Raw genomic sequence first — 25,323 nt, forward strand, 5'->3', positions numbered from 1 at the left:
GGCCTACCACCACCTGGCCAATGGCCTGTGCGAGCGCTTTCATCGCTCGATGAAGGCCGCGCTCCGGGCCAGCATCCGCGACGGCAGCTGGGCCGACAGGCTCCCCTGGGTCCTGCTGGGCCTCAGCACGGCGCCCAAGGACGACCTGCGCGCGTCCTCGGCGGAGCTGGTCTTCGGGCAACCACTGCGGGTACCGGGCGAATTTATCCCCGACTCCACAGCTCCTTGGTCCGTGGTGCAACAGCGCTCCACCCTGCAGGAGACCGCCCGGAGGTTTGCCTCGGTGCCGACGGCACACCACGGTTGCCCGTCTTCCCACGTCGCCCCGGAGCTTCGCACGGCGGAGTACGTCTTCGTCCGGCACGACGCCCACCGGGCACCGCTACGGCCCCCGGACGACGGGCCCTTCCACGTGCTGGAGACCGGGGACAAATATTTCACTGTCGACATCGGTGGTGCCCCGGATCGTATCTCCGTGGACCGCCTCAAGCCGGCCCACCTCGATCTGGACCACCCCCCGCAAGCAGCTCTGCCTCCGCGTCGAGGCCGCCCCCCGTCGGTCAGACCCCCGGCACCCCCAAGCCCCGCCGTCCCGCTACCCCCCAGCCCTGCACGCATCGCCAGGGGGCGTTTCGGCCGGGTCATCCGGCTTCCCCGCAAACTCACCCTTCAGGTGCGCGGGAATTCTGGGGGGGGCGCATGTGGCGGGCACAGGGGACAATAATTCCGCGCACCAGTGGGTGGCGCGAGTGTCCAGGCCTGGAACGAAAATGCATGCCCCGCCTTTCGACCGATCGGCCACGCCCGGGGGCAAGGCGTGGCCTCGGGACATATATATGCGGGCTCTCAGCTTGAGCCCGCCCAGTGCTGAAGTGCGAGCTCTTAATAAAGACTCTTTGTTTGTACCAATGTGTTGTGGCCTACCTCTCTGGCAATCGAGTCGTGTGTGCACAGCACCACAATACAAACAGACAGACAGAATAGCGCACAAGACCAACCAATATACTTGAAAAATCTTCTGTTTTGCAAGTAATAAGCAAAAAAATTAACACTTATCTAATTAGAGTAGGGTGATATGTCACCGAACTATCATTTAAATTTTAAAATATCAACATCTTCTAGAACAATGTAGGGAGATGTAATAGGTGGTGGCATCATGAGCGGTGTAATATTTTGACGTTGCTCTTTTTAAACTGCTCTTTGATATGAGAACGTGAACTCAATGCTAAGTTTCGTAAAGATATTTGTTTTTACTTTAAAGAAAAATGTAAAAAATCTTTATTTCTTCAATGCAATATTTCCTGCGTTCCTTTCCTGAAACTTCCTCACTCATCTGTTGAGGTCCGCTCACTGCTCTTTCAGCCGTTTCATCATCTCTCGTCACCGCTTTTTCATCTGACATGTCTTACCGATTTCGTACCTCACTCCGAGGCCACGAGCAAGACGTACGCTGCGTGACCTGTGGTCCAACCTCTTCACAAAGCCTCGTCTCCGCTTCTCGTGACAGCACTGCACGCCTTTGGCTGCCCACGGAGTGAGTCCCCTCAGCGGCCACGCCGTTGGTATCTTGTTTCCGTAACTTGTGCCGTTGTCTAGTACTGACTAGCATCGTTTGTACGATCGTGGCACGTTACCTCGTCTGTTGCTGAATGCCAACAGCCAATAACACTCGCGTGAACAAACAATAACGCTTTAAAAGGTCTGTTTCCAGGGGTCATTGCTCTGCCCTACTATATATTAATGTAAACAGCTCGTAAGGCTAATTGATAAAGGTGTGTGTGTGTGTGTGTGTGTGTGTGTGTGTGTGTGTGTGTGTGTGTGTGTGTGTGTGTCTCCCTGTGTGTGTGTCTCCCTGTGTGTGTGTCTCCCTGTGTGTGTGTCTCCCTGTGTGTGTGTGTCTCCCTGTGTGTGTGTGTCTCCCTGTGTGTGTGTGTCTCCCTGTGTGTGTGTGTGTCTCCCTGTGTGTGTGTGTGTCTCCCTGTGTGTGTGTGTCTCCCTGTGTGTGTGTGTCTCCCTGTGTGTGTGTGTCTCCCTGTGTGTGTGTGTCTCCCTGTGTGTGTGTGTCTCCCTGTGTGTGTGTGTCTCCCTGTGTGTGTGTGTCTCCCTGTGTGTGTGTGTGTCTCCCTGTGTGTGTGTGTGTGTCTCCCTGTGTGTGTGTGTCTCCCTGTGTGTGTGTGTCTCCCTGTGTGTGTGTGTCTCCCTGTGTGTGTGTGTCTCCCTGTGTGTGTGTGTCTCCCTGTGTGTGTGTGTGTCTCCCTGTGTGTGTGTGTGTCTCCCTGTGTGTGTGTGTGTCTCCCTGTGTGTGTGTGTCTCCCTGTGTGTGTGTGTCTCCCTGTGTGTGTGTGTCTCCCTGTGTGTGTGTGTCTCCCTGTGTGTGTGTGTCTCCCTGTGTGTGTGTGTGTGTCTCCCTGTGTGTGTGTGTGTCTCCCTGTGTGTGTGTGTCTCCCTGTGTGTGTGTGTCTCCCTGTGTGTGTGTGTCTCCCTGTGTGTGTGTGTCTCCCTGTGTGTGTGTGTCTCCCTGTGTGTGTGTGTGTGTGTGTGTGTGTGTGTGTGTGTGTGTGTGTGTGTGTGTGTGTCCCTGTGTTCCGACACACACACACACACACACACACACACACACACACACACACACCTTTATCAATGATCGAATCGATTAGTCCTTGTCACATACACAACCTGTCCACCAAATTTTATCCAAATCCGTCCATAACTCTTTGAGATATCCTGCTATGTATCGTTTTTGGCCTTATCTCCCAATGGTGAAAAATCACTTTTAAAAATTCTAGTAGCCGGATCAGGATCTTCACCAAAATCTAATCATTTCGCCATTGTCACATACCAAACGTCTCCGCCAAATTTCGTCAGAATCCATCCACAACTTTTTGAGATATCTTGTTCACAAACAAACAAACAAACAGACAGACAGACAGGAGTGAAAACATCATGTCCATCCACGTTTGGTGGTGGAGGTGACTACACCCAATAATCCCCTTTCTAATCGTATCTGGTTTAACCGAGTGCTTTACTAATACAGTTTCATAGCAACCTCTGGTTCATGAATTCCAGATTGTGTGAACAGCAGGTTTTGTGTTTATCATTCGTGTATTGTTCTGTTTTTCAGAGATGGAGTGGGTTTCTCAGAGGCTCGAAGTTTCTCTGGACACAATGGCTTTGTGTCGTGCGTTTGCATCATTTATGGGGACGCACTCTATCCAGAGGGCTTGGTGGCTACAGGGGGCCATGATAAGACTGTTTGCGTGTTTGACATGGAAACGTCTTCGCTTCTGTATCGCCTTGAGGGACACCGTGACACAAGTAACGTGGCAATAATCTTTTTTGGTTATTGGGTGTTTTTGGTTTTGGCTTTTTTTGGATTGGTTTTTTGGTTTTTTGGTTTTTTGGTTATTTTTGGTTTATTTTCAGTGATAACATCATCCAAAACCTTGATCTTTTCTACCCCCGCTAATTTCACCCCAGATCCACTTTTTTGAAATACCAACTTTTTTCCTGGAAGTCCTTGTAGTATCGTTGTGTTTTATACTTCTCACACCCCCACCCCCTTCCCACGCCTTCTCCCCCCAAGCCCTCTCCCTCCCACAGATCTCCCGATGTCCCTGCTCTCAAATGTTGTGTTTGTGCTTCCCCTACTCTCCCCATCTTGTCTACCGCTCCCCTTATTATATAGCTCCCCTTATTATATACTTTGTGTGCCTGTTTTGATTTTTTGTGTGATAAATGTTAGCTCTTTCACGAGCCTCGATCCTGTATACAACAACAAAAAAAAAAAAAAAAAGTAAAAAGGTCTTTGGATATCAAAGCAAAGAGTAATTTTGTAAAATTGTAAAATAAAAATTGTAAAAATGTAATTTCTAGCAAGATTATCGAAGTTACAATTGTTTTGCATTATTTTTATCTGTTCAATACTCAACGATTTATCTGCATTATGTGCGGTCGTAACTCATTAATTGTACTTGTTTTGACTTTTACCTGTATCCTTGTACCCAGTTTGTTGTCTCAGTTCAGGAAGTTCTGGAAAATTGATCACTGGTTCTTGGGACTCCACTGCTCGAATTTGGCACCGGAACCAGTGTTTGGAGGAAATGCAGGTGGGGCTTACTTCGAAACTGCCTGCCGTATAATCACTTGGCCTGTCAGAACAGGGATTTTCTGCTGAAGGAATGATTGAGGTGTATATTTGCATATTATTAGCTGAACTGGAGGGCTGGCAGGATGGCTGAGAGGTGCACACACTCACCTATAAGCAGTCTAATCTGGGTTTCAATCCCGACCCAGCTATAAAATGTGATTCCGGTGTTTCACAGGCAGAGTGATTCATCAATGTGTGTGTGTGCAGTCCCTCGGATGGACGTTAAACTCTGCATCCCATCTGCCGGCATTGTTTGGTGCACATTTGACCCCCACGGTGTCCTTCGCGATGAATATTCGAGCCATCGCCGGCACCATGAACAAATTACAAGTTATTGCCTGAACTATTGCTGTGAAGGCAATGGCAAACCACCCAGTATAACCTTTGGTGACACCGATGCTCTGTGACAGAGTATGGTGCATCAGAATCGTCGAGAGAGTAGATTGGTAGATGATGTTTCATTTCAAGTGGATATTGTAAAATTATCTGGATGGAGTCGAATGAAAAGAAAAACAGAATGGAAAGCAAATTGTTCTCTCTATTTTTGCTGTATTTTTATGATACATTTTTCTAAGGCTCAAGGAAGAGTTTGTTTGCATGATGTGCAGGACAAGGACATCAGGAGGCATAATCTTGATTTTCTTTTCTTTCTTTTTTTGATTTACGAGGACAGCGCCCCGCTCATAAATTCAATTTGCTTGAGACAAATCATCAGTTGACAACATTTTAAGCTGGGATCTCAGTATCAAGAGCTATGTACTAATTTAGAGTGTCAAACGGGATCATCCTGATCTAGCAAGCCAATAGAAGTACTTGAACACCTGACTTGCATGGTTTGCAAGTCAATGACTCTTGACTTGCATGTGTATTGTTGTGCTGACTGAACATCGATGTTAGCCCTTAACTCGATGCTAGCAATTTGCAAATAGTATCACAAACTCACGGATATACACAAGCTCATCACAAACTCACGGGTATACACCAGCCCATCACAAACTCATGGGTATACACCAGCCCATCACATACTCGCGGGTATACACCAGCCCATCACATACTCGCGGGTATACACCGGCCCATCGCAAACTCACGGGTATACACCGGCCCATCGCAAACGCACGGGTATACACCGGCCCATCGCAAACTCATGGGTATACACCGGCCCATCGCAAACTCACGGGTATACACAGGCCCATCGCAAACTCACGGGTATACACCAGCCCATCACATACTCGCGGGTATACACAAGCTCATCACAAACTCATGGGTATACACCGGCCCATCACAAACTCATGGGTATACACCAGCCCATCACATACTCGCGGGTATACACCAGCCTACTTCCATAACCCTGCACAATATTATAGAGAGCTCCGAGTTTTAGTCGCCTACGGGTTTCACCGTAGGGCACTATAGGTTTGCTCTTCGTCTATCTATTTTATTCTATTCAGATTTTTTTCCCATACCCTTTAACATATTCAACTGAAACTTGGTACATGAGGTTATTGTGATAATTTACAGAACAAATGTGAGTTTTGGGGCTTTTCGTCAAATTTTCAGAGACTTATGCCCTTTTTGGACTTAGAAAATATTACATCGGTAGGGGACATGTATTGTAAAGCAATTCTTGATCTTGTTCTCCTTGGTTCTTCGGATCTGATCAGTGATCACAGCCCTAAAACGTTATTTAGGCTTTGCAGTGCATTTGCCCTGTCCGTCTCTTGGGGCGTACCATAATGATGGCTCCAGGTCACTAGCTGAGGTCTTGTTTTCAAGGTCTCTTCATCAGTGGAGCCAAAAATATTTTTGTTAAACCCACCAAAATAAATATATTACCATTTATAAAGGGGAAAACTGAACAATAGACAAATACTGAGAGACACACAGACAAAAGGACATGATCAGAAAGACCAGACTTTAGTGTCAGGTCAGCATGAGCAAATGACTATCTTGTAATTATTGTATGCATAGAAAAGGACATGGTGCAGTCATTAATGCTATACTCCCAAACTCACAACAATTGGTGATTCATGTACAAACCTCTTGCTTGCTCATTTGGGCCTAGGATTGTGCAGGTTTTTACCCCACGCATGCAAAGCGAAAAGCAGGGTTACGCAATTGGTTCACTGTCTCTATCTGTCTGTCTATCTGTCCATCCATCCAAAAACGTCAGTTTGTGATCGAGGAACACCTTGATTTCAATTGAATGTTGTATTTTGAACATTAATCAGAAAACGAACATGTTACTTGGAGCTTAGCAGTACTATTGTTTTGAATTTGTCCTGATCGCGCATGAGCACAGATGAGTTAGGGAATGTTATTACAGTGTCTGCCTGGCTGGCAATCAAACAAAATTGCAAATTATTCCAAACAGGAAGCTTGCTGTTTTTAATGATGCCATAAAGGACACAAACAACAGGCATGAAGAACTAATGTAACTTGTTAAATAAGGTTCTTTAAGAGGCTGCATCGATGGCGGTAAACTTCCAAAATTCGTTTTTTTATGCAACCTTTCAATAAAACCTTTATTTTATTTCAATTTAATTATGCTGTATACTTGAACACTTTAAAACAAAATCGCCTTCTTATCGCTTCCAAAAACCAAGTTTTCTAGTACGATATCGGGCATGTTGTATAGCCCCTGACAGTTCTCTCGAGCAAGCTCGTGGCATAGGGACAGCTGATCGATCTCCCAGGAACAACCCAGAGATCCCCCAAATTCAGGATGGCGTACCCCCGCCTTCACAAAATCAGGGCCACAGCAGAGTTGCAGAGAGAGAGGAAAAGGGCCCGTCCATGGGGACTGATCTGCACTCTGATCATGACCATGCTGCACGGATAAATCTGGGCAGCAGAGAAGAATAGGGAAGATTTGGCTTCTGACTTGCATTTGGGAGTAAAACACCAAGAAGAGGTATTTGGGCATGTTAAATAAGGTGGTGTATAAGACACTGCACAACGGTGCTAAACTTCCGGGATTTTTTTTATACGACCGTTAAAATCATTATTTTATTTCCATTGCATTATCAACTTGAACACAGCACCAGGTAAGATGTTCTATGAACTCTCCAGTTTTTTTTTTCTTTTTGTTCGCAATTGCTACTTTTGAGGAAAGAATGGTGTGGGAGATGGCCCTGGCAAATCTCTATTATGATGTCGTCTGTAGGAGATGTGCAAGCACAAGTGTACTATTGCATCAACTGCTATGGCAGAACTTCAGGTGTGACCCTGTCCTATGCCAGCAATGTGCATGACATGATTATCATTGGTTATTATGCTTTTACTGAGTGAACAAATTACAGGGACACAATGCTGCAGTTTGGGCAGTGGCTACAGCAGACAAAGAAGATGTGCTCACTGGTTCAGCTGATAAAACCATCAGACTCTGGAATGCCACTCGATGCAAGCAAGTCTTCAGAGGTGTTCTGGATTTGTCTGTTTGCAGTTGCTTAGGAATGTTTGTGTCATTTGGTTATTTTGTTGTGCCACTTGAAAATGGCTGAGCTTCAATTTATAGTCGTTTTATGTAGTTATTGCCTTCTTTCAATACAGTTCCAACGAATTCTAACAGAAACTATAACGGCACTCGGAAATGGCATGTAGAACAGAACAGCACTGAACAGTTTATGTTTTGTATCCTACTGCTTGGCCGGATCTGCATTCGGTACTTAACCAAAATCTAATCGGCTTGTTCTTGTCACCTGCCCACGTCATCCACCAAGTTTTGTCATAACCCGTCCACAACTTTTTTACATGTCGTGCTATATATCGTTGTTGGCCCATAATATCATGCTATATATCATTGCGCCAAAAATAATATATAGCACGATAGCTCAAAAATTTGTGGACGGGTTAAGACAAAACTCAATGGAAAAAGATCACTTTTAAAATTCTAGTATCCACATCCAGATCTGGACATTCACAAAATGTAATCGATTCTTCCTTGTCACACACCCAATCTGTCCACCAAGTTTTGTCTGAATGCTTCCACAACTTTCTGAGATGTTCACAAACAGACAGACAGGGTGGCCGATACATAATCTCCATCCACCTTCAGTGGCCGCAGTAACAACGACAAATTGACATCATTGACAATAATGTATGACTTTAGGGAAGCGAGAGTAGTAAGATTTCAAATGTTTTTTGCTTGCACTCTGCTTCCAACCTCTCCACTTCCTGCTAGGCCACGAGGACTGCGTCCGCAGCCTGGCAGTGTGCTCAGATGTGGAGTTTCTGTCATGCGGAAATGATGCGAGTGTGCGACGTTGGAAACTAAGTGGCGATTGTGTTTCTGTTTACTTTGCACACACAAACTTCATTTATAGCATCTGCCTATTACCTGGTACCCAAGGTGTGTAGCATCAACCTTATTTTAGAACTCTGTGCTACTATATTGTTAACTTGTATATTCTTCCTTTAATGCCTAAAAATCAACTGTTCTGGTTCTCTTTGTGCCTGTTTCCATGCTTTTAAGTTGTTTCTTTATTTCTATACTGGCAGGAGTACCAGGCGTTGCCCGGTGATGTTCTAGTCCTGTTGCCATTTTGAAGAAATCAATTAATTTTTTTCCTATTTTCCTTGGAGGTGCCTAAAACACTCCCCCACCTACACCGAATAAGGAAAATTTATAATGAATATGATATTACACACACACACACACACACACACACACACACACACACACACACACACACACACACACACACACACACACTAATCGGGGATAATATAATATTACCTTTCACATACAGTCACGTGAAAAAGTAAGTACACCCCATGTAAAGTTTTGACCTTTTCAACATATTTCAACATACAGCTATTTGATCTTCATTTCAACAATATTGATAGATAAAGGTGATATAATATAACAAATATCATGAAACATTTACATTTTGTAGTCCATTATATAATTTAAATAAACAAAAAGGCAAATTTCAAATGTGGAAAAAGTAAGTACACCCCTACATTTATCACTACTTCAAATACCTAAAATTAGAATCAGGTGCACCAGCTCAGATGCAAATGATTAGAACATCGTTAGAGAGGATCTTGGAGGAACCTGTCCGATTTAAACCTCAGACATTTAGTTTGGTTTGCTCTTTGTTGTTGAAGTGTGCGGCGTCACCATGCCTAGATCAAAAGAGCTCTCTGAGGCCTTCAGAAAGAAGGTTATAGATGCCTACGAGTCTGGGGAGGGATTTAAAAAGATCCCCAAACAATTTGAAATCAATCGTTCGACTGTCCAGAAGATCATCTACAAGTGGAGAAGATTCCAAACAACTGCCAATTTGTTCAGGCCAGGCCGCTCCAGCAAGTTCAGCCCGAGAGCAGACCGCAAGATGCTGAAGGAAGTCTCGAAGAATCCCAGAATGTCTTCACGGGACCTACAGGTAGCTCTTGCCACTGTTGATGTCAAAGTGCACGAGTCTACCATTAGAAAGAGGCTGCACAAATTTGATCTTCATGGGAGGTGTGCCTGAAGGAAACCTTTGCTGTCCAGAATGAACATCAGGGCAAGACTAAAGTTTGCCAATGAACACCTAGGCAAAGACCAGCACTTCTGGAACAATGTGCTCTGGACAGATGAGTCAAAGGTAGAGCTATTTGGCCACAGTACCAGAAGACATGTTTGGCGAAAACCAAAGACAGCATTTGACCACAAGAACCTGATACCAACTGCAAAGCATGGTGGTGGAAATATTATGGTTTGGGGCAGCTTTGCTGCATCAGGCCCTGGGCAGCTCACCATCATAGAATCCACTATGAATTCTTCATTGTACCAGAGGGTGCTTGAGGATAATGTGAGGCCATCTGTCGGAAAGTTGAAGCTCAACCGAAGGTGGACCATGCAACATGACATTGACCCTAAACATACCGGTAAATCCACCAAGGAATGGCTGAAAATAAAGAAATGGAGGGTTCTGGAATGGCCAAGTCAAAGCCCGGATCTTAATCCCATCGAGATGTTGTGGGGGTATTTGAAACGAACTGTGCATGCAAGAAACCCCTCAAACATCGCACAGCTGAAAGAATTCTGCTTGGAGGAGTGGGCAAAAATTTCTCCCAGTTTATGTCAGAGACTGGTAGGCAGTTAGAAGAAACGCCTACTTGAGGTTGTTGCTGCCAAAGGGGGCAATACCACCTATTGGAGCCAAGGGTGTACTTACTTTTTCCACATGCGAAATTTGCATTTATGTTTATTTAAATTATACAATGGACTACAAAATGTAAATGTTTCATGACATTTGTTATATTATATCACCTTTATCTATCAATATTGTTGAAATGAAGATCAAATAGCTGTATGTTGAAATATGTTGAAAAAGTCAAAACTTTACATGGGGTGTACTTACTTTTTCACGTGACTGTAGCTGCAAGGGCTCGGGCACTATAGAGCAATTTTAATTTTAATGTATTTATTTTTTCAAAATTGATGAAATGTTTTTTTGCCTAAAACACTTCGTGGTACTCACTGATGAACCTCTGAAAGTTTGACGGAGATCCATCTCTGAGAAAATGGCAACATACACACACAGATAGACAGATGAAAAATCACTCGTAGAGCGACGCTTGGCAAAAGAGAACAAAGTATAATGGTGCTCAGTAGAGCATCCTTTTGACCTCATAATAATTGGTGGTTGAATTCAGTAAGCTGACATGAAAATCCTATTCAAGTTTCAAGTCAATCGAATGAAAATTGAGGCTTTAGAAATTTGAAGTTTGTTGACCTTTGGCCTATGTTGACCTTTTGACCTCAAAAAGAAATAGGATTTTGTCGGATGCCCAACTCTATCATTTGGTGAAGTTTCGTTTTCGTGAAGGTCGATTTAAAATTGTGACCTGCAGGTAAGTATGAGTGAGCAGACACAAACGCACAAACCGGAGTGATCAACATACTTGTCAAAAATTTTTTTTGCCCAAGTTAAAATGGCTCTCTTATGGTATAGATGTTTTGGAGTGCCTTACCTTACTTTATTGTAATGGTACACCATACTTGCAGATGAGCTGTGGAATTATATTTATATTATCCAGTCGCTCACACTTGTGATGTTCTTGGGGAATATATATATATATATACACACACACACACACACACACACACAGACTTGGCATTTAATATGGAATTTTTTTTTTCTTGACTTGGGTTTACTTTCTTAGCTCAGTATATCAATCTGGTGAGTTTCTTTTACCCTTTGGTGATGTCTTTGTTAAAAGAACCATGTCACTGATTGTCTGTCACAGCAAGAAGTCAACAACAGGATTATATCACAGGTGGCGTGACAAAATGTACAGACAGGTACATTTGATGATTGGCTTCACAGTCGGGTATATAAGGGTTGTTGCGTTCTGTATTAGTGGAAAACAACTGCTGCATGTCTACAAAAGTTATTGCCGCTTCCTCTGGAGATGGTCCGTCAACTCGACAATGCTGTTTGCCATGGAGTGGTGGCTTTACGAAATTCCGGCATGAAACAGCGTGCTCTTGCTCGGCAGTATGGCATCACTCAAGGTCAGGTGTCAAAGATCCTGAAACGAAATGCTCAGAGGGGTGTCCCGACTCCAATACCGAGGCCAGGACGTCCCCGCAGAACCACAAGGAGGGATGATCGCCAGCTGCACCGGTTAGTCCGCAATGGCCGTACCAAGTCAGCTAATCGGCTTAGGGCTGAGTGGCAGCAACTGACAAATGTGCCTGTATCCAGAAGGCTAGTCGACCATCGACTGGTTCAAGCAGGCTATCGTGCCAGGCATCCCCTGAGAAAGCCACGTCTGACCAGACAACACCGCCAGCGCCGATTGCAGTGGGCCAGAGAGCACCGTCAATGGCAGCCAGGACACTGGAATCACGTGATCTTCAGTGACGAGTCTAGATTTCTGGTCTATCGTCAAGATGGCCGCGTCCGAGTGCGCAGACAAGTGCATGAAGCCTACAACAAAGATTGTATAGTGCCAAGAGTCCAGGCTGGAGGTGGTGGGGTGACCGTTTGGGCTGCTTTTCATGCAGGGGGCAAAACTGACCTGGTTGTTCTGAATGGAAACCTGAACCAGTTCAAGTACAGGGCCATTCTGGAAGAAACATTGCTTCCATTTGCTCGTGCAGCCTTTCTAGGAAACTTTGTCTTCCAAGATGACAATGCACGGCCTCATCGTGCTCGCATGATCCAACACTTTCTTGCTGACCGTGGTGTAGAGCATATGGAGTGGCCTGCCACGTCCCCGGATATGAATCCGATAGAGAACTTGTGGGCAGAATTAACGCGTCAAATCGACAACTTGGACCAGCAGCCTACCTCTGTGCATGAATTGCAGCAGACTATTGTTACTGCATGGCAAGCGATTCCTGTCCAAACCTTGGCAAATCTCGTGAACAGCATGCCTCGACGTGTACGTGCTCTCCTGAATGCTCGTGGGGGTTACACGAAGTACTGAACTGTAATTTTACTGTCCGTAATCCCAGTCGTAATTTAACTTTTGTTTTTTGTTGAAAAAAAAATTGGCTAATGTGCAAAATAAAGAGATACTTCTAGAAAACGCACAGAAGTTTAACACAGTACTATCCGTGAATTGAGTTCGATATCAGTTTACATCACTTTCAAGGATCAATTTATTTGCTTCGAAATGTCAAATGTGGTTTTTGTTTCTTTTAAAGGTCACATTAACAAAATCTAGAATAATTTCAACATAATTCCAATGAACTTTTGGTTCTAAGACATCTTGAAAAGTAAGTTCACCCCCACAAAAATTTTTTTCATATTAAATGCCAAGTCTGTATATATATATATGTATATATATATATGTATATATATGTGTATATATATATATATATATATATATATATACTAGCAGAGGTACCCGGCTTTGCACGGGAGTGGGAGGAGGAGGGGAGGGGAACGGGGGGGAGGGGGGAGGGGGAAGCGGGGGAGGAGGAGGGGAGGGGGAAGAGGAGGGGAGGGGAATGGGGGGGAGGGGGAAGGGGGGGGAGGGGGGTGAGGGGAAGGGGGGAGGGAAGGGTGCGGGGGTGCCCAGGGGAAGAAGGGCCCCTCCCCTCCCCCCTCCCCCCCCTTTCCCCTCCCCCCCCTCCCCTCCCCCCTTCCCCCTCCCCCCTCCCCCTTCCCCCTCCCCCTCCCCCCTCCCATCCCCTTCCCCCTCGTTCCCCTCCCCTTCTCTTCCCCCTCCCCTCCTCCTCCCCCTTCACACCAGGGGGGTTGACTCAGCCTGTCATCCCACCGAGGTCGGAAGTCGGAACTCATTGTCGTCAAATAAATGTAGCCTGTATGTTTCACTCTTTGTCACATGCCGTTGGTCCCATGTCAATCGGATGAAGTTGAAAAATTAACGTTACGAAGGTTCTCTGGGACGTACTGATTCCGAATAATGAAGTTGAAAAATTAACGTTCCGAAATACGCTAATTACGCTAACAGAAGCGCTGGAGGGAGCACTGCGCTCCCTCCCTTAGATTCCCTCCCTCTTCTGCTAGCGCTAATTACGCGTAACACACTAATTTTAAAACCCGAAGTTTTTTTAATTTTAAGGTGTGCTGTAGTCAGAAGCGCTAGAAGCGCTGCGCTCCCTCCCTTCGAATCCCTCTCTCTTCTGCTAGTGCTAATAATACGCTAATTTTAAAACCCGAAATTTTTTAAATGTTTATGTCTCCGTGACATTCCTGGGACCATCCCGAGTCGAACAGTACTTTCCGCTCGCAAATCCGTCCACGGGTTCTCGAGATCTTAGAGATCATAGATACATAGATCAGGACCAACTCTACTTTATATATATATATATATATATATATATATATATATATATATATATATATATATATATATGTGTATATATATATATGTATATATATATATATATATGTATATATATGTGTATATATATATATATATATATATATGTGTATATATATGTGTGTATATATATATATATATATATATATATATATATATATACACACACACACACACATTATACATACTAGCGTGACTCGGCACGCTCCGCGCGCCTCACCACACGTCGTTTCAGAGGGGTAGGCATCTTTGACCATTTCGGTGTCTTTTTTGTCTTCAGGGTCTTTTGGGTCTTTGGTGTCTTCAGAGGCTTTTGGGTCTTAAGGGTCTTTTGGTTCTTCTTGGTATTTAAGGGTCTTTGGGTCTTTTTGGGTCTTCGGGGTATTTTTGGTCTTCAGCGTCTTCGGGGTGTTTTGGGTATTCGGGGTCTTCGGGGTGTTTTGGGTATTCGGGGTGTTTTGGGTATTCAGGGTCTTCGAGGTGTTTTGGGTGTTCGGGGTGTTTTGGGTATTCGGGGTCTTCGGGGTGTTTTGGGTATCCTGGGTCTTCAGGGTGTTTTGGGTATCCGGGGTCTTCGGGGTGTTTTGGGTATCCGGGGTATTCGGGGTGTTTTGGATATCCGGGGTATTCGGGGTGTTTTGGGTATTCTGGGTCTTCAGGGTGTTTTGGGTATTCGGGGTCTTTTTGAGCCTCAGGGCCTTGAAGGGTATTTTGTGTCTTTGGGGTGTTTTGGGTCTTTGGGGTCTTTAGGGGTCTTTGGGGTCTTGGTGGTCTGAAGGGTCTTGGGGGAATTAAAGGGTCGTCAAAGGTCTGAGGGGTCTCAGCAGTCTTAACGCAATTAAGAGGGTTAAATAAGAGGGTGGTAATTTTATTTGAAGAAGAAGAAGACATTTTCGTCGCATATAAACATACATAATCATATACGTTTGCTCTATTATAATAAGATATATATATATATATATATATATATATATATATATATATATATATATATATATATATATTTATATATACTAGGACGTGCCCGTACGTGGGTGCCCGTACGTGCGTGCAAAAAAGCATGCGTGCAAACAACAACAACAAAAAAAAACTTTGAAACCACGTGGCAGTAACGACCACAGAACCCCCCCCTCTATTTACATGAAATGGTTTGGTCCATTCGCAACGACCACAGAACCCCCCCCCCCCTCTATTTACATGAAATGGTTTGGTCCAAAGCGAACGGCTTGCGGAGTTTGGTAAAGAAATCGCCATAGCTCGGTAACTACTTCTCCGATTAATATGAAACCTTGAAAAGGCACATCCTCGGGTCCCCAGCAATATACCTGTCAAGTTTCAAGTATATCGGACCGGTAGTTGTCGAGAAAACAGCGGTCACAGACAAACACACACACACACACACACAGACACACACACACACAGAGATTACTGGAATTATAGATACTAGGGCATGCCCGTACGTGGGTGCAATGCCCGTACGTGGGTACGTGGGTACGTGGGTGCGAGTACGATGACAATCCCCCCCCCCCCCTCTATTTACATGAAATGGTTTGGGTCATGAAATGGTTTGGTCCATTCGCAACGCCAAAGCGAACGGCGAACGCTTTACATGAAATGGTTTGGTCCATGAAATGTTTTGGTCCATTCGCAACGCCAAAGCGAACGGCGAACGGCTTGCGAGTACAGTGACAATCCCCCCCTCTATTTACATGAAATGGTTTTAATTAGTTTTAAAACACAGTTTAACGCCAACATAGCGGCAACATAGTTTGCCAACGTGAAATAAATGAATACGCTCTCAAATGTGCCGTCCGAGGCAGAGTGTGTTCGCCACGTTCGGCACACGCGATAACTCGCTGCTCTCTGATTGGTTGAATCGTTTTTTGGACATAGCTCGGTAAGTACTTGTCCGATTAATATGAAACCTTGAAAAGGCACATCCTCGGGTCCCCAGCAATATACCTGGCAAGTTTAAAGTATATCGGACCCGTGGTTGTCGAGAAACAGCGGTCACAGACAAACATACAAACACACATACACACATACACACAGAGATTAATGGAATTATATATATATATATATATATATATATATATATACATATATATATATATATATATATATATACATATATATATACATATATATATACATACATACATACTGTTGCGGTTCTGTCGCCGGCCTTCTCCCCTTATCAAGGGGGGATTAATCCCCTTGTCTTTACTGGCCTGGCATGAACCGAGACCTATTACGTCCCTTCCGGACAGCGCAAAATAGCGTTTCGGGACCAAATTCTCGCTCGTACCGAAGTACTCGCGCTGCCCTGGAAGCGAGGAAACAAGCCTCGCACGAACCACGTGAGGTTGGAATACGCCGAGCGGTTTGCGTACACATGATCCGCGCAGTCTTGATTAATGGAACCCGATTGGAGCGATTTTATTCGTGCCACGCTTGGTCAATTGGAGAAATCACGGGAACGATCGAATTCAGAAGAAAGGAAGAACAGAGTGGTTTAATGATTATCACACGTATATACAGTTCAGGACGAAGAGACACAGAGAAATCCTTATACAGTCTTAATTATCCCAAAGACAACGGGCCCCTTGCCCACACTCACACGGGGTATTGCAGATGGGCAGGTGTTCCCCAGCGCGTCCAAGGATGGTTCTCGTCCAGCTCTCCACGGTCCCCGGCACGTCCGCGAAGATGGAGATCGGCGAAGGCAGGGCCACGTAGCGCGTCTCTCGAGCAAAGGCGATAATTTGGGGCGAACTGTAGGGAGGGCTTTTACGGCAAAGGACGGGACGGCGGTTACTCAGCCTCGTTCACTCGCTTGGCTGAAATGCGCAAGTTCGTTATTACCGCCCCTGGCTGCGCCCGCGTAGCTTTAGTAACCAACTCTTCTTCCTCAACGCCCTGTTGTTGGTTAGCGCACGCGTTCTTATGCGATAGTCAAGTTCATCAAGCGGTACAGTGCGAGTGATGCAAGTCCTCTCCCTCTCCTCTGCAAGTCCTGTCGAGGGCTTTGCGCATCGGGTTATATAGGCACGCTCCGCAAACCTTCTGGAACTCACCAGACTCTTCTCACCACACCCTCTGACGCCGCCACCTCTGAGCTCTGATTGGCGGCTCATTCTTACCGTCATTGCCTCTGCCGCTCCGACCTCAACGCCGCCCCCACCTTTTTAGGCCTACCTCGTGTTAACTCGACTTGTGAGTAAGCAAAGGGCAGCGAAATGGATTGCGTCTGTAGAGGTAGAATGGTTTGCAGAAGTAGGACCTATTCTCCTGTCTTTACACAACGCAGAATTAACACTGGAAAGGGCCTATTCTTACACATACTAAGAAATAACTATACTATAAACGAGGCTACATGTTGCTTGTGTGACTATCTATGGGGGGCAACCTTTAACCTTTATTGAGCTCACTGTACACATCTCAAAACCGTAGCAATACATACATATATACACACATGTATATCAAATGGAGGCACAAAGCGCCCGCTTCCTTTATATAAGGGATCGTTTTTCTGTCGGCAGCTTTAACATGGGGACTGAAAATACGTTTCTCTGCTTCTACTGGACGAAATCGGCTGCAAATCTCAGAAGTAAATGCTTTGTACATCGAGGTAATATGTTCTAAATTTCAGCAACGTCCGTTTATGCATTCTTGTTATATTTAGAAAACTCTCAAAATCACATTGGTGGCTGTCCATCCATCCGCCCAAAATGTGTTGCGCTCGTATCTCAAGGATTATACATCGAAACTAGCTGAAACTTGGAATATACTGTACATCGGCCAATCGGTCTAGTTAATGGATTTCGAAACAAATTCCACCTAAGTGCTATAGTTTTTGCTTTAAAATTAAATACTAGTGTATATAAATATATATACATAAATAAATATATAAAAAATATATACACGCTTTATAACTCTTCAAAATATTATTACACAAATCTGACATGCTGGCCTAATGGATAAAGTATCAGACTCCCAAGCTGGGGATTGTGGGTTCAAATCCCATATGGGTTAAAAAAAAATTTTCCCCTTACTTTTTCAAGTCTTTTATATCATCTTGAATAATGAGCAAATGAACATCTTGTACAATGAGCAAATTCCTTTTTGTTCGTATTTAAAACGTAATTATTCTTAAACGTGATTTTCAGCGTCATTGAGTACTGTACCACATCAAATTGTTTATTGTATGGAAATCAAGGGAGTCGCAAAGCGCCCCTTCCTTTTTTTTTGGGACGGTTTCTCTGTCTGCAACTTTAACATGGGGACTGAAAATTCGTTTCTCGGCTTCTACTGGTATATTGTATATATAAATATGCTGTCGTGTCCCCGGGGTTAAGACTCCAAGAGGACGAATGGCCGAAACGAGCCTAAACTCCGAGGCACACTCCGAACCTTGGCGGGATTGTATTTGGCGCGCACGGGAAGGCCCAAACTTTATCTAAGCGGGAACACACACAGGGGTTATCCGAAAACATAAAGACGGGACAGCAAAATCCACAATACAAGAAAAGTAAGATTCGACAAATAATGATTTAATGCAAATAAATACAAATATCAATGAAAGGTGAGGTAAAAACTAAAATTCTTAATTGAGACATCTCCACTCGGACTCGTATACAAACAAGGAGAAAAGCTAATGAAAGAAAATAAATTACGTTTTGGTAATCGGCCGACACTCGGCTTTGCGTCCCCAAATGGCTGGTAAGGATTGCTGGTCGTCGCCTGGAACCACCGCGTGGGAAACGCACAAGATGGCGCGGAATCACGCCTGCAGCCAGCCGCCAGCGTGAGGCAAGCATGGAGGATCTTTCTTTGATAATACGGCTCTCATGCTCTCCCCGGCACGCACAGACGAGCGCCCGTCGTCCTCCCACGCAAATCAACCAGGACCAGAAGAGAAGACTGTGACTGCCCAAAACCAAACCCGGGACCAGAGAGAGACCAAGATGGCGAGAGCACGTTCTCTTCCTCCAGTTCTCGAATGTTGCACGATGACGTCACACTCTGTCCAATCACGACTCAATCATCCCATCACGCCTCCACCAATCACGAAGGCCGGGGCGTGGCCTCCCCGGTATCGGGGGCGGAATCCAGTTGTCGTTCGGGAATGTTCAGCTGACGTTGGCTGTGAGCTGTGAGCTGTGGCTTGACTGGCACGATCGGCAAATGTGCTGGGTGTTGGTTGGCCCTGGCAGTGTGGTGAGCGAATGAGTCCTGGCTGGATGAGTTTTATAAGAACACTAGACGACCCATGACCCGTTGGGTCAATATCAGTTTGAATAGATATGAAAATAGAACTAAAGCGAACGCTGGACATCATCAGGGAGATTATTTGGGCCAGCAAGCCATAAGGCTCACCTCTCCAGCGTTCTAAATCACTTACCTGTGACACGTGATTTCGGCCCTTATCTCCGATCACGTTTTTTTTTTTTTTTTTTTTTTGTAGAAAAAACACGCGACCTGTGGACTACCACGATTTTGTTGTCAGAGGACACTTCTGATGACGATGTTCTTTGTCGACGATCCTCCATTTACATAAACTCGCACGTTCTCTTTCCTCTTCCCTCGACTGAGCGCCACATACAGCTGACCATGCTGGAAGACAGGTTTCTCCAGGTAGACCAGCACATTCTCCATAGTTTGCCCTTGCGCCTTATGGATCGTCATTGCGAAGCAGGATTGTATGGGGAACTGGCAGCGCTGCAAAGGGATATCCTCAGCTTCCAACAGATTTAGTCGGATCCGAGGGAGCATTACAGTTTCGCCTTCAAACGTTGAACTTATGATCCTCGCAACTATAATATTTTCGAAGCATGTCCTCAAAAATCATGCGCGTCCCGTTGCAAAGTTTCGGAGGGTCCAAGTTCCGCATCAAAATGATAGGGGATCCTTTTTTGAGCTCGAGGTTGTGCGGCGGCAATCCCGAGACTTCAACGGAATCTATCCGTTGGGAAGTGCGTCGCATCAGTACCCTCAGTCACACTGTTGAACGCAGCATACTCCTTGCTAGCACCAGGGAACCTTGTGATGCATCTTGAATTGATGTTTCGCATCATATTGTTGAGGGGCACTAATATAGACCTTGCTGAAAAAACCTCCATCGGATTGGCGAATGATGGATATATGGTATCGATGCACTCATCGAGCCCACTCGCTGTCAGCAGTATATCCTCTGGCAAACCTATCTCATCATCCGCATTTTTCTCGATTCTATCCTCGCCGATGTCGAGCAAAAATCTTGAAAACTGCCCACTTCCGTCGGTCAGTCGCATATTAGTTCTCAAGTGAAACATTCCAAAGCTCTGCCATAAGTAGGACTTCTTTATGCACGCATTCTCAACGTCAGCATCACACCCTCTTTTCACCACGGGCAGAAGTTGACGGAAATCACCACAGCATATCGTCAAGATCCCTCCAAAAGGCTCGTCTTTGTCACATACATCACGCAACGTGCGATCCACAGCCTCGAAACTCTCTCTCCTGATCATAGGACACTCATCCCACACGATGAGTTTTGTACTTCGAAAGAGGTCTGCGATAGTGGAATTTTTATCGATGTTGCATACGCCATCTTCCCTCAGTGTCAGAGGGATTTGGAACCTTGAGTGCGCTGTTCTTCCACCAGGCATGAGGGTAGCAACTATGCCAGATGAGGCCACCGCAAGGGCAACTTCTCCACTCGCTCTCACTTTAGAGAGAATCAGGTGAATAAGAAACGTCTTCCCTGTGCCCTCCAGGCGCGTCAATGAAAATCATTGATGACTGATTCGTGCGGATGTTGCTATTCGCGTCCACAGACGTGAGGTGTGATTCGTTGTCCGCGTCCGTAGCGCCGTCGGAGGGTTGATATGACATTCTTCCTGCAAATAGTATTGTGTTTGTGCTATCGTTTTGCCGATCATCAAATGACAAATAAATTACATTGTGAAAATTAAAGATTTCAAATAAACCTATTTAAAGTGTATGCGCATATAAATAATAAAAAAAATCGAAGAAATATCTCTCGGTAATTTCCTGAAACATATTTTACTTCCGGGTAATAATGTTGGTTGAAATAACGAAGATATATACTGTATGCCTGTTATTTTAGGCGGTGTATTTTCGTATATCAACGTGGCGCGATTTTTTAAATATATCTCTGCAATTTCCCGTGTGTGCGTGAATGTTCTCAATTATTTCTTTTACCGAGTCTAAAACCATCGATAAAAATGAAATCAGATTGAAGCGTTAATAATAAAAAAAATCGAAGAAACATCTCTCGGTAATTTCCTGAAACATATTTTTGCCGATCATCAAATGACAAATAAATGACATTGTGAAAATTAAAGATTTCAAATAAACCTATTTAAAGTGTATGCGCATATAAATAATTTAAAAAATCGAAGAAATATCTCTCGGTAATTTCCTGAAACATATTTTACTTCCGGGTAATAATGTTGGTTGAAATAACGAAGATATATACTGTATGCCTGTTATTTTAGGCGGTGTATTTTCGTATATCAACGTGGCGCGATTTTTAAAATATATCTCTGCAATTTCCCGTGTGTGCATGAATGTTCTCAATTATTTCTTTTACCGAGTCTAAAACCATCGATAAAAATGAAATCATATGGCGAGTTAGATTGAACATAAAGGCGTGAGAGAGACTCAATGGCCTTGAAGATACAAGCCTTTCAGAATTCATTTCGTTCTATAAACGGAAACTTTCATCAGATTTTCTTCCCGTTTTTTTTCAAACGAGTCTAAAACTATGTTAGCGACTGTGAAAAATGAAATGATATATCGAATTTGATTTGAAATAAAACTGAGAGAGAGAGAGAGAGCAAGACACCACGGGCCTACAAAACAGGGCTCAAAGCTATGCGAGTTAATAAAATGGTGGATATTACTACTCTCTCAAAGGGGTTAGCCACGCCCCCGGACTGATCGAATGTTACACACAAACACGCAAGATTTCAATTTTATAATTATATAGATTATGAAAAATTACAAAAGGCATTTACACACAGGTGATTTAATCTTACAGACCCTACCTAGATAGCACAACTACACTCCTCCGTGTGGAGACACCTAAACACTTACCCGGACATTCGACACTACTTAGATACATCGAGATGGCTTCGCAGCATACAACAACAACAACATGCATTTTAAGGCCATTTTCCCTGCTAGAGCGGGGGTTAGCCTTGCGGTCCCCATGACAATCTTCTCCATTTTGCCCTATTTTCGGCATCTCTCCTTGTTAACCCCCTTGCCCGCATTTCTTCTTCCACCATCTTTAGCCAAGTCTTTCTCGGTCTTCCCCGTCCTCTACTTCCTTCTACATTCATTTCCATCACTCTTCTCAACCAGTCACTTTCATCCTTCCTCAACACATGACCAAACCCCTCTTCACAGCATCAATCACAGGCAATATTCCCATCATCTTTCGCAATTCATCATTTGTCTTCCTCTCTCTCAACGATACTCCACACATCCATCGAACCATTCGCATTTCCACCCTTTCCAGCCTTCGTTGCTGCTCTACGTTCATTACCCATGCCTCGCTCCCATAAATCATAACACTTCTCACACATGCAGCATACACCTTTCCCTTCAGCTTCAGCGACACTCTCCTCCTCATCAGCACGCCACTCAGTTCCCGAAACTTCTTCCATGCACATCTCACTCGAGCAACCGTTGCCTTGTCTGATCCACCTTCTCCATTCAGCATGTCTCCGAAGTAGCAAAATGTTTTCACAGCTTCCAGCTTCACGCCGTCTCCAAGATCCAACTCAACATTTCCTCCATCTGCAGCTCCCTCTGTGCACACCTTACATTTGAATGTAGCTGCCACACTGGTAAATGACCCTCTCAGACCACTACATTTTTGATGAACCCACTCAGCGCACATTGTACATTGAATGGAGTTCACTCCGACACCCTTCCTGCACACAGCACACGGCCACTTCCCAGTTCTTTCCACCTCACCACATGCTTTACCACTTGCCATCACCTTCGTCTTTCCGATATTCACCTTCAGACCTTTTGTCTCCATACATTCCTTCCACTTGTTCATCTTTTCCTTCAGTCCATCCATACTTTCCGCAATCAACACCAGATCATCTGCATACAACAACTCCCACGGTAAACCCTCCTTTACGTTATGAGCCAGCACCTCCACCACAGCTACAAATAGTAGTGGACTTGGTACCGACCCCTGATGCACTCCCACCTTCACCTCAAACTCACCACTGTTCCCGTCCTTCGTCCTTACAGCTGCGCGCGCTGTTTTGTACATTGCCATCACTACTCTGATCAACCATTCCTCCACTCCTAACTTCCTCAATGCCCATGTCAATACTTTGCGTGGAACCCTATCGAATGCTTTCTCCAGATCAACAAACCCCAAAAACAACTTCCTTCCTCTTCTCCATGTACTTCTCCTTCAACTGCCTCACAATGAAAAGCGCGTCTGTCGTTCCTCTTCCTGGCATAAATCCAAACTTCACTTTCTTCCTTATCCTCCTCTCCAACACCCTTTCCAATACCTTCATTCCATGCTCCAATAATTTTATCGCTCGGTACGAGCCACACTCCAGAGGGTCACCTTTCCCCTTGTATAGAGGGACGAGGGTACTCAGTTCCCAATCCACTGGAATGCGGCCTTCTTTCACCACCAGATTACAGATCTCTGTCATTCTCTTCACACCCCAACTTCCTGCTGCCTTCAACATATCTCCCATAACTCCCGTCGGCCCTCCCGCTTTTCCACTCTTCATTGCTTTTATCGCTTCCTCAACTTCCTTCTCAGTTATCTTCTCTGCCGGTCCTAAAACTGGGTTACTCTCTATGTTGCCATCCCATTCATTCTCTGAATTCAACAGCATTTCCATATATCTTTTCCATCTTCCTTTAATTCCAACTGGGTCGACAACGATTTGTCCCACTTAATCCTTCAAGCAACTCACCACCATCACATCACACATCTCTTTCGCTATGTGCTTTGCAATCCTGAATACTGCTTTCTGACCCTCTTCCGAATCCAAGCGTTCTCCGAACATTTTCCAACATGCCTCCTGCGCCTTTGCTACCTCTTTCTTTGCAGCCTTCCTGGCTGCCTTATAACTTTCATGCTCTGCTGTTTCTGCTCCCGTACCCTTCGCCTTCTGCCACTCCTTGAACTTCTTCCTCTTCTCGTCAATCCTCTTTCCAACTTCATCATCCCACCACCATGTTTCCGAGTGCCTCGGTGGTCCTTTTGTCCATCCACATACCTCACCAACGGCTCCCAACAGACTATCTTTCATTGACATCCAACCACTTTCAAGCTCAACCACATCATCCTCTACCCTACTCAGCCTCTCTTTTAATGCCTCCCTTACTGTCACCTCTTTCAACCTCCACACCTTCATTCTCGGTTGGTACTACACCCGCCGAGCTCTCCTCGCACCTTTCACCCTTATGTCGCAGACAACCAAGTGGTGCTGTGAAACAGCCTCCTCCCCCGGGATCACCTTTGTGTCCCGGAGGTGCCCCCTATCTCACCTACGCACCATCAGGTAGTCAACGGTTGTCGTCGACCCACCTGACGTGTATGTTAAGCCCCTGTCACACCTTGACGATTTAGCCAGCGTATGCCGACGTATCAAAATTTATCTAAAACGCTGGCGTTCGCTGAACTATCGATGTTTTTTTTCAGTTTTGGGTGTATAATAGCGTATTCATAACGAGTTGGACGTATGCATAACGTATTAGTAACGTACACAGAACGTTTCGATAACTTATAGATAACTTATACCAACGAATGTTTAGCGTGTTGTCGGCGTTCACAACTTATGCCCAACGATAGTCTAACTTATGCATAGCGTGCGGCAGCATATCGCCGACGATCACGTGGCGTAGCCTATTAAAAGGCTGCCGCTCGACGATTCAAATCATAACCGCACTAGACATCGAAGTGTCAACATCACCGTCATGCCGAAGAAAACTTCGAAGAATGCTGCCAAGAAGCATTTTTTATTTGTTGAATTGTACATGTATATTGCAAAGTGCATAATTGAAAAAAAGCTTTTTATACGATGTTCATTTCAAGAGGAATCTTACTGTCTCTGAGGTCCTTTATTGCCTGAACAATGCAGTAATACAAATATCTAAATCATCCTATCTTGCCACGGAACTGCGCCAGCTGGGGAGTTAACCCAGTGCTTGAGGAGATTCCTCTGTTTCTTTCCGTCCTTGGAGGCAGTGTTGGGGCCAGTAGCTGTCTGTGTATCCTCCAATTGATGTCCCTCTCGCCATGCTCCTGGAACAAGGTCGCGGTTCTCATTATCTGCCCGGTCAAGCTGCTGGTTCTGTAGTCCTGTGTACCTGGAATTTGAATT

At 44.8% G+C, this 25,323-nt stretch overlaps 1 protein-coding gene across 2 annotated transcripts in view; it reads left to right on the forward strand.

The window, feature by feature from the left end:
- Positions 1 to 1,310: 1,310 nt before the first annotated feature.
- Positions 1,311 to 25,323, forward strand: part of PLAA (phospholipase A2 activating protein) — an 86,565-nt gene continuing 62,552 nt past the window's right edge. Inside the window, exons 1-5 of one of the 2 annotated variants that reach the window (XM_068107743.2) lie at positions 1,311 to 1,534; positions 3,122 to 3,315; positions 4,006 to 4,106; positions 7,447 to 7,564; positions 8,328 to 8,495. In XM_068107743.2, the coding sequence (XP_067963844.1) occupies positions 1,401 to 1,534; positions 3,122 to 3,315; positions 4,006 to 4,106; positions 7,447 to 7,564; positions 8,328 to 8,495 (715 nt within the window). In that variant the 5' untranslated portion in view covers positions 1,311 to 1,400. The remainder of the gene's footprint in view (positions 1,535 to 3,121; positions 3,316 to 4,005; positions 4,107 to 7,446; positions 7,565 to 8,327; positions 8,496 to 25,323) is intronic. The other variant, XM_068107744.2, reaches the window with a different exon arrangement.

Source organism: Myxine glutinosa, chromosome 2 (assembly GCF_964187855.1).
Source record: "Myxine glutinosa chromosome 2, kmMyxGlut1.1, whole genome shotgun sequence".
Classification (NCBI taxonomy): domain Eukaryota; kingdom Metazoa; phylum Chordata; class Myxini; order Myxiniformes; family Myxinidae; genus Myxine; species Myxine glutinosa.